Source organism: Hylaeus anthracinus, unplaced genomic scaffold (genome assembly GCF_026225885.1).
Source record: "Hylaeus anthracinus isolate JK02 unplaced genomic scaffold, UHH_iyHylAnth1.0_haploid 0, whole genome shotgun sequence".
NCBI lineage: Eukaryota > Metazoa > Arthropoda > Insecta > Hymenoptera > Colletidae > Hylaeus > Hylaeus anthracinus.
Window position 1 is genome coordinate 25707167 of NW_026533254.1, and position 10004 is coordinate 25717170.

General features: G+C 39.0%; 2 protein-coding genes across 6 annotated transcripts in view; both read left to right on the forward strand.

Annotated features, from left to right (window-relative positions):
* The first annotated feature begins 795 nt into the window (after positions 1 to 795).
* LOC128889386 (plasminogen activator inhibitor 1 RNA-binding protein-like) lies at positions 796 to 5700 on the forward strand. 3 transcript variants are annotated; one of them, XM_054146971.1, is made up of 6 exons: positions 796 to 1185; positions 1865 to 2042; positions 2946 to 3224; positions 3310 to 3384; positions 3477 to 3975; positions 4067 to 5700. In XM_054146971.1, the coding sequence occupies exons 1-6, from the start codon at positions 927 to 929 to the stop codon at positions 4151 to 4153; spliced, it is 1377 nt and encodes a 458-aa protein (XP_054002946.1). In that variant the 5' UTR covers positions 796 to 926; the 3' UTR covers positions 4154 to 5700. The 3 variants fall into 3 exon arrangements, with proteins under 3 accessions (XP_054002946.1, XP_054002964.1, XP_054002955.1); XM_054146989.1 differs by having other exon boundaries at positions 1868 to 2042; XM_054146980.1 differs by having other exon boundaries at positions 798 to 1185; positions 3313 to 3384.
* Positions 5701 to 8263: 2563 nt separating this feature from the next.
* Positions 8264 to 10004, forward strand: part of LOC128895604 (plexin-B) — a 13085-nt gene continuing 11344 nt past the window's right edge. For 2 of the 3 annotated variants that reach the window (XM_054158334.1, XM_054158350.1), the window contains exons 1-2: positions 8264 to 9017; positions 9154 to 9337. The gene's annotated coding sequence lies outside the window, so the exon portion shown is untranslated. Of the gene's footprint in view, positions 9018 to 9153; positions 9338 to 9362; positions 9590 to 10004 lie in introns of those variants that run through there. The other variant, XM_054158343.1, reaches the window with a different exon arrangement.

Below are 10004 nucleotides of genomic sequence, written 5' to 3' on the forward strand. Positions count from 1 at the left end.
TAGAGTATTCCTATTTTCACGGCCCTGAGCTAGTTTGCAACGAACCTCACGAACGATATCAAAATGGCAAATAAATATGCGTTTGAATAATTATGCGATGATAAATCTGTGCTTGACTATCATTCTAATTAACTGTTTCAAAAATTGTACAAAATATTTACAGTTGTTACAAAGTACGAAGTAATTACGAAGTAATTACGAAGTTGTTTCTTTAAACAGAAATCCTTGAATATTCGTATAATACGATGAATAAAAGTATTAGTTTTTTAGAATCTTAGTTTGTTCGAAAATGTAAACTGTAATAATTGCAAAGAAAGTACAAGTTAGACGATATACGTTCGAATACATCTTTTCGCGGCACGGTAATACATGAACGTTCGATTCGCGGGCTATATGGAAACTCGAGGGACTGTTGAGAATCGACACTGCGGTTTGTCGTTGATTATTAAAACACCAGGAAAAATACGATGCACGACCGAAATAGTACGGATCGGATTTATAAATATTACCGTGGAGCAATAAGATAAATCCCGAAAGATAAGGAAATCTATTCGGTCGAGCGTTGAGTAATTCATGAAAATAATGCCGGTTTCTTTGAGAACTACGGCCGCGTAAATCGCGTCGGTTTATCGGCGGACGATCGTTTATTTTGCAAATACGATACGATGAAAATTAAAAATCGAATTTTAGACGACGTTTGGAGGATCGAAAGGGTGTAAGATCGACGGTTTAAATAATATTGGTGGGGAGGCGGGGCGCTGGGTGCAAGACAATTATGCGGTCCCTCCCTGAGCGCAGACCTCGTGGTGAACTATCTCCGGACTCGGCCATATTGAAATATTGAATGTCTCTGTTACACAAGGGCTCAAGAGTAGCCGTGAAATTTTCGCGTGATCCTCGACGAAGAGAGGATAATAAGAGACATCATGGAGACTACGTACAGCATTAACGTTACCAACAAATTCTCGGTACCGTTGTTGGGCGATGACGCCGATCTGCACGAGATTATGCAGCAACGGGAACAAGAGAAGGAAGCTAAGAAAAAGGAGAAGCTTTCGGAAAAGGAGAATAAGAGTAAGCAGCCGGACGCGCAAAAGCCGCCCGGCGCGAAACCTCCGAAAACTCGAGTGATAAAGGACGCGCAGCAGCCGGTGGCGAAGGTGCAGGATCCAAAGAAAGATCAAGGTTAGTAAATTTTCGTTACGGATCGGTCGCCTCGTGCGCGGTATTATGGCCGTCGCTCGGGTCCCCCTCGTGGGTCCATGTGCTTTTGATATTTTGCCACACGTTAACCCACTATTTATCCCAATCGACAACCGTTCCCTCGTCTTTCCTCATTTAACTCCTCTTAATCGTCCGCCGCGGATCTATTTTCGACCGAAAATCCCATGCGACGCTCTTATTTTTCCCCATTTTTTTTTAACCATTTCTCATGCCGCACTGCACGGGATTCATTTTCGCATCGTAAAAATAGAATTTACCGACGACCGACCTCCACGTGTTTAACGAACAATTTCGGTAGAATTCAACGAAATTTTAATGTTAATCGCGACACTTTCATTTAAAAGGAATATATCGGAAACGGTTGAATACTTGTATCACTATTTTTATTGCGAATAATCGATATATTAAAATTATGTTGATACATGTGCATACATTACTTTGTAATTGAAATGGTGTCCATGTGCACGCGTGCTTTCATATTTTAAGGATAGGTATTAAAAACCGAGAACAAGAAATATTTATGTTACTGTTTTAGGTTTCTTTGCTCGAAGGAAACGTTTTGTAAATCTGAATGTATTCTTTTGAAATGTGATGTTGCAAAGTATTGTAAATGACTTTGAAATTGTACCGTGTATGTTAGTAGATAAAAAGCCACCGCAACAGAGAACAACCGGTGGTGGCGGCGGTGGAGGAGGAGGAGGAGACCGCAACGTCAAATTCTCTGGGGAGAGCAGGGAGGAGCGCAACAATAGACGCAATCGCGAAGATGGGGAGAGGACGCCTCGTGGCCAAGGAGAACTGAGACGTGGACCTCCTGGGTAGGTATAGTATAAATAAATGCAGCATAAACAAAGCATAGTTTATCAAACATTCAAATTATACTTTTTAAGTTGAATATAAGAAAAACGAAATTATTCGTTGAAACCTATTATTACTATGTTAGCTTATGCTAATTTTATTTGTAAAAGTGAATTTTGAACATAGTTTTGTTTTGTTTTCAAGTTTTGCTGTTGTGATACTCAACAATATTCTTTTTTTAACATACTATAAAGCAGAGATGACTCCTTATTTTTCAATGAAGAAATAAAACTTCATGTATAAATTATTATACGTTAAATTTTTGCATTACTTTTTACCCCTCAATAAATATTGTACGTCACTGCTATGAACATATATATACAACAGAGCAGTAAATTAGAATAAAATTGATACGTTAAATGTTTACTATTAAAACTGCTCCGTCTTGTCTATGGGTTAATAGACAAAAGCAATAAATAGTTTAATTACATTCAACCCATTACCTTAAGTAACATAAGAGGAAATTGAGAAAAGGAAAGAATTACAACAATATCGCATTACTTTTGTATCGTAGTATGCAAGAATTCAAGTTCATAATAGTATATAATCGATGGAATTTACATATTAGTTATACTGAAAATTTATCGCCTCTTTATTATCCTCATTGTCATTCAAATATGATTAATTAATTTAAAAAAAATGGCTTTAATATACAATTATTAATATACCATTCTTAATGTCATCGAATGAACTCACTTTATACTACGATACGGATGTAATGCATCCCTCTGTTTTCCTTCTTTTCATTTAAATTAGTATGTTAATTTTTAAGAATGTTCCAAAGATAGGTGCCAAAGTATTCGCAGCTGATACACTACCATTGTTATTTTTACCTATAAATTGCTCCGAATTGTTTATTTCAGTGAGGGACGCGAAGGACGTGAGGGCCGTGAAGGACGTGAGGGCCGTGAAGGTCGCGAAGGACGTGAAGGTCGCGAAGGCCGCGAAGGACGCGAGGGCCGTGAAACACGAGAATTCAGAAACTCTAACGACGCTCAGCCACGTGGAGAGTATGGAGAGCGCAGGGGTCGTGGTGGCATGCGCGGGATGGGACGTGGCGGGCGTGGAGGGCCACGCGGTCGTGGAGGATACGATAACCGTGGAAAACGTGAATTCGATCGTCAGTCTGGCTCCGATAGAACGTAATTTTCACTTAATACTCCAATTTTCCAATTTTCAATTATGGATTTTCTTACTTGTCTAATTGAATCCTTGTGTTTACACAAGCAGCGGGATTAAACCAGTGGATAAAAAAGATGGTGCTGGTAGCCATAATTGGGGAACTCACAACGATGAAATCGAGTAAGTGTGGTACACGTTCCTGTTGAAACAAAAATGGAACGATACGTTTAATTTCCGATCGCTTTTTAAATCTTTCGTTCTCTCGCTCGCAGGGAAAGTTTGAATCAAGAGAGTCAAGATTGGCCTAACGAGAAGCCCGACGGAGATGCTCCTCAAGCGTCCCCGGAAACAAAAGAAGGAGAAACGAATCCGGATGCCGCCGAAGAGAAACCAGCCGAGGAGGAGTCGCGCGAACTGACGTTGGACGAATGGAAGGCTTTGCGCCAAAACAGAGCGAAGCCACAATACAATTTACGCAAGGCTGGCGAGGGTGAGGATTTGACACGTTGGAAAAAAATGTACGCGCTCGAGAAAAAGAAGGAGGGTGCCGAGGAAGACGACGAGGACGAGGAGGAATACGATGCCGCAGCAGAGTATCCACAACGTGTTGGAAGGCAAAAACGTGTGTTAGGCATCGAGATACAGTTCAGTGACTCGCGACGCGGTACTGGTGGACGTGGTCGGGGACGAGGTGGCCGCGGCGGAGAACGGGCCAACGGTCGTGGATTTGGAAATCGCGGTGCTCCTAGAGATGGAGAACCGCGTGGTCCTGTAAGTATTTCTTTTTATAAATAATATTATTCTAGAAATTAATTAATTCTAAACACGATAAAATCAACCGATATTCTTTTCTACTTTGCAGCCTCCGCAAACCGAGCAAAGGTCGCCTCGAGGACGTCAAAACGCTCCGAAAGTAGACGATGAGAATGACTTCCCATCATTGGGATAGGTGGTTTCGTTCATCTACACAGTATCCCACCATTACCACCACCATCAGTACTACTACCACAGATAAAATTACCACTAATACTAAACAAAAAAAAAAAAACAAAAAAAATTATTACTATCAACATTTTTGCGTCAGTGACAACGTTAATGCATAATACAGTACACCCTTGCAAAATGAGATACGTAATTTACCTAAATAAAATCGTAGCGCTCGAACGCGCTCTTACATATTGGCACGTTGACGTACACATAAAAAGTCGCATGATATGAACAATATAGATCACGATCCTTTTTTGTACTTGTAACAACCGAGTTTGTTCCGTAACTAGTTACGAACACTAGTTCGCAGTCGAACAGTAATAAGAACGAGGCTGGATATATTCATGGACTTGTCGATAATCGTAAATTTGATCAATACTAGACGTGAAAACAAAAAAAAACGAGTAAATAAATATGGCTGAAAGACTTTAAGCGGACCAGCAGGAATATAATATCAAAAGATATAGTCATTTTACATGATAGTTTGAAGCTGCTTAAATCCGAGTGAGATACAGTTCCGAAACGGAAACGTGAAATTTCACCTGTACGCGAAGAAGCTGAGGGAAGTTTTCACCTCGATTTTAATTTTGATGTCGTATATCGAAGGCCTAAGGAGGCTGGCCATAGCACCGACTCTCACAAACACGTGTATAATAACTTGTTAGGCGGTAAATTTTAAACATTCTTTCTGTTTTATAATTTTTATACGGTGTTAGGAGAAGCCTTCCTCGTAACCGACGAGCTCGTCGCTTGTCGTACATAAAACGTAAGAGACTTTTAAAGCGTGTATTTCTATCTAAGATGAACATCTCTGATATTAAAAGTGTCTACTTAGGTACGCTAAGTTTGGCTTATATAGAAATATATAGAGATTTTTTCCTTTGAATGATGTAACCGGTCTGTAAGAAGTTTAACATTTAAGTAAATATTAGACACACTGATAAACAGCTTTACATATATATTGTATAACGAATTTAAGAGAGCGCGATCTCGAGGCACGTTGAGAGGGACGATAGTACGAATCCAGTCTTACATAGTTACGTTACGCGTCAATCATCATGTTCTATGACCCGCTATATTAGTTATCTATTGTATTTGTTACATGTAAAATGAACGATACTACAGCCAAACATTCAAACCCTCTCCATAATGCGATAAAAAGGATAAAAACAAAAAAAACAAACAAACGTTATAAAGCTGTTCGAAGCTTAGGTATATGTGTAAATAACATGATATTTACAGTAATAAATCGTGACCGCACGAGTCACTTTGGACTTGACTACTTAACCAGTCGATTTACGGAGAAAGATAGAAAAAGGTTTTTATTTGTGCAGTATGCGAAGAATGTGAGTACAAAAGAGAGAAAAATGAAATGCGTGTACCAACTTACATCGAACCCTTCGAGGCACGATGAGAATTGGGCGTCACTGAAAGCTATGAAAAAAGAGGAGAAAAAAAAATATGAGAGGTGCTGTACCCAATAAAGTTATGAGTCAAATTTCATTGTAAGCATCTTGTTGTTATTGAAGTAATACCGATTGTTGAAAAGGATGCGTAGAAGTCTTGAAAACCTGCTACGAAATCGATTAAACGCGATTGACCAGAGATTAAAGTGATGGTGAAGTTAATCATCTGACACCACGGTATTTCCAAGTTCATTACTTTATACAGGGTAAATCACCTAAAACTCAAATTGAAACGTGACTGTCGTTTTTTAAGTATATTTAACGATGACACTTTTTTCTCAAGGTAACAGTTTTCAAGACGATAATTCCTTCCAATTTTCTGTTTCAAGCCTTCTTTTAGCAATTTCTTTAGTATTCAAACATAATTAGTGCAGCGTGCGAATGTTAAACTGCGTATACTTGGAAGCAAAACGGTGTGACATCACTGATGGCGTGAGGCCTTCAATTGGTAGAACAACATTGGTGATCCTCGTTCTACCAATTGAATGTTCAAATGCGTTTCGCTTAATGCGATGTCACGATACTTGTTTGCGCGCAATCTATGTATATTTATTTAAAATATGCAAAGCTGTAGGAATTTGTTCAAGTTCAAACGGTCGACTTTGTTCGATACTATAACTCTCGTTCTAACCATACTGAACAAAATATTGTAAAGATTCTTATTCTGCATGAAAATAAGTCTTGTAAAGTAGTCTTGTAAATTGGAAACGTCGCAGTTTGTGGAAGAAAACATTCGATATTTCTTCGTCGAGCGGTGTAAAAAAGAAAAAATGAAACGAACAGATATCGAGTTTATTTTAGTTCAGATGATAGAGAGGCACTTTGTTCTCGAGATATCGTGGTAACCAGCTTGAAAAATGCCATTTGGCGAAATACGTCATTAAAGTTTGCAGTGTAAGAGTATATTATACAGAGGTCGGTTCAAAGTTCTCTAACTTTTGGGATTTCAACGTAATTTTTACAGTCTAGCGTTATTAAGAAATTTCACCCAGAAAAATGTAAACAGGAAAAATTTAATTTTTAAATTAGATAGATCTCTGGGTAGATTATGGTCTGTGAAACGAATTCAATCACCTATTTATGTTACTGCAGTTCTAGCTTCATTTGAGCGCTAACTAATTAATAGAACACACGGAGTACCTACTACATTAATTTAAAGGATTGAAGAGCGAGTACTTTCTTTATGTATATTTATTTACCATATGCAAAGCTGTAGGAACTTGTTCAAGTTTAAATGATTTCGTTTCATACTATAACTCTCATTCTAATCATACTGAACAAAATATTGTAAAGATTCTTATTCTGCATGAAAATAAGTAGTCTTAAGAGAGAGTACTTTTGAGAGACTACTTTCTTTATGTATATTTATTTACCATATGCAAAACTGTAGGAATTTGTTCAAGTTTAAATGATTTCGTTTCATACTATAACTCTCATTCTAATCATACTGAACAAAAAATTGTAAAGATTCTTATTCTGCATGAAAATAAGTAGTGTTGTAAATTGAAAACGTCGTAGAGAAACTCGAAGAGGACAGCGAATGGGATACATCAGCAAGTATGAGACCGAAATTTCACAGGAATATCGGTATGTCAACACTAATTAGGATTCAAATTTGTATTCTTCAGACGATTTTTTTAGTTTTACCATAAAAATGCGAAACAAATCTTTCGAATTTTCGAATAAAATCTTTCCTCCAAGGAAATGTACACAGATTCTAAAAAAATGAGCAATAAAGGTACAATAAGAGATTCCAGAGGTTCCAGAAGAGATTCTAAAGAATAGAGGAAGACCTTAATTTTGCAAAAAGGGAAAGTCTAAAATTGCCCAACAAAAGGGAGAATTCTCTCGTTTCCTCTTTTGAACATTTTACAAAGCAGAAAACGAGAGAAACATATCAGCAAACTTCAAACTTCAAGCAGTTTTAAGACTCTTGGAACATCAAAAACTAAAAAAAATCACGTTTTTTAATTTTTTTTAAGTAAATTTTAAGCAATTCTGAACAAATCTACGCAAAGAAAATTGAATTTGGAGTACTAGAAGTGGTAAACAAAATTTTTTGAAAAAAAAAAACGCAATTTTTTCTAAGGTAAAGAAGAGAGTAAATTTCCGAAAAAGCGGTGTTTTAATCGATTTTGATAACATTTGTATCGATAATCGAACGGGATATAGAACTTTTTAGTTTTTTGCGTCTCCTGAAAACCTAGGTTTTTGGTACAAAGGTACCACTTTTCTCAGAAACGGTTGGGCCGATATAATTCAAATTTTTTCAAACGTGTTTTTTGATAGTTCGACCTAATTTACACCGAATTTTTATTTCCTTACATTTCTTACAGTTTTATCGTGTTATTTTCACTAAGTTCGTGTCGTCGAACTTTTTTCGCGAGAAAAGAAGAAACTTTGTAAAAAAAAATTTTCATTCTTTTTTTTTCTTTTATCAAAAAATTCTTGTTACCACTTCTAGTGCTCCAAATTCAATTTTCTTTGCGTAAAATTGTTCGGAATCGCTGAAATATTAATAAAAGAAAAAAAAGTGATTTTTTTTTTAATCTTTTGATGTTTCAAGTCCCGTAAAGTTTAAAACCGTCGATCGGGCTCGGCTCGTTTCAAATTTCCCGCCGTCGCGGTTTCGTTCGCGCGGCGGCGGCCATTTTGCTAACCCGAGATGTGGAAAAGCAGATACGTGTTACCATCGAAGAAAAAGTACACAGTGTCGGCCGTGGGAGGACGCTGATAGGCGGTCCCCGGGAGAGAGAAAAGGAGAGCGAAAGAGAGAGAGAGAGATAGAACTATCGAAGAAGAGACACTGAACCGTGGGAAAAGCGCGACGAGCGAGTGAGAGAGAGAGAGAGAGATAACGAACAAGCGGCGCATGCCGTAGCCACGGCCCCCGACTCGCTCTAAACTCGTGCAGCCTGTCGCTGTCGGTCGAATTTTAATGGCGGCTCGTTCCGATTCTCTCTCTTCAACAGTGTTATCATAAACCGACGTTGTTTCTATCCCTTTATATGTTACCAAACGGAATATCAGAGAGTTCCAGTGAATCGTCGGCGTGTCTATTCCGTGGTCCGAGGACTCGCGTCGAGGCTCTCGTCAAGGACATGGTGCATATCCGCGATGTGTCGTAGCGACCCTCGCGTACGAACATTCCATCGCGCGGTCGTGTTGTACGGTTTGCATTTTACGCGGAGGGGGCGATCGTAGACGAGCAAGGGGTGTCTAGTTTGGTTTCGAGCCGATATACGGTGTTATCGATGCTGATGCGAGTCTGCGGTGGAAACTAACGAGAGCCGCGCGGGGCCGACCGATGATCGTATCGGAACGAACGAATCGAACCTGCGAGCTTTTTTCATCCCGGAGGTAAATTCTTTTTCTTTCTCGCGGTGAAACCGATCGCGGGGACGTACGTCTCCGCTGGTCGTGGATCGCGTTAAACGTTATTTTCGAATACAAAGGTGGATTTTAGGCGAGACTAATTCGTTCGCGTTATTGCCAGGCGATTATCGACGGGGACCGGAATATCCTTGCCTTTGTGCGAAGACACTGGCCTTAGCTGTCAAGTGCAGCTATGCTGCTCGCACTAATGAAGGGCGGTGCGTGCAACGGTGTTACTCGAAAAGTGTGGAGCCATCTGCCCTAGCCTGACACGTCGTCGTCGGGATGTTTTAGTACCGAAATCGGTCAGTGATATATTATTTACACTTTTGACAGTTACCGTTCCGGATCACGACGAATGCCTGCGCCTGACCACGCATGTTCCCCTCTCGGCAAAAACAATCCGTCGAAATCGGGCTGGGACTATCCGAATGTCTCGCAGTCGGTCCGATAACACCAACGAAAGCGAAATATTTCTCGTTCGGGAAATGTTTACACCCGAGCCATGTAAACACGTTGCTTTCTCATAGTTGAAATGGTTGAGGTTGAAATTAGAGGTGGGCAACGAGATCAATTTTTACAATTTAACAACTCGTAATCCGTTCCTTGAATCAGAAAATGAATCATATCCAACGTGCTTATCTGCTAAAATAAACATAGCAAATGAATTGCTATGTAACATTTCTTATTCGTGGAAAGTTTTCGCTGTGTAACTACCATTGGAAAAACTGAACCAAGCTTCAAAGTTAATGTAACACTTAAGCATTTATTAAAATTGCATAATCTATTGTGGCTACGATCTGAATCATATAGAACGTGCAATGTGCTTATCTCCTAAAATAAACATAGCAAATGAATTGCTACGTAGCATTTCTTATTCGTGGAAAGTTTTCGCTGTGTAACTACCATTGGAAAAACTGAACCAGGCTTCAAAGTTAATGTAACACTTGAGCATTTGTTAAAATTGCATAA

What these genes read in the sequence shown, in the direction of transcription:
- LOC128889386 (XM_054146971.1), top strand. Translation starts at nt 927, where the DNA reads ATGGAGACTACGTACAGCATTAACGTTACCAACAAATTCTCGGTACCG. An exon ending in CTGAGACGTGGACCTCCTGG is followed by an intron (nt 2,043 to 2,945) that starts GTAGGTATAGTA and finishes TGTTTATTTCAG; the next exon opens with TGAGGGACGCGAAGGACGTG. An exon ending in CAGTCTGGCTCCGATAGAAC is followed by an intron (nt 3,225 to 3,309) that starts GTAATTTTCACT and finishes TGTTTACACAAG; the next exon opens with CAGCGGGATTAAACCAGTGG.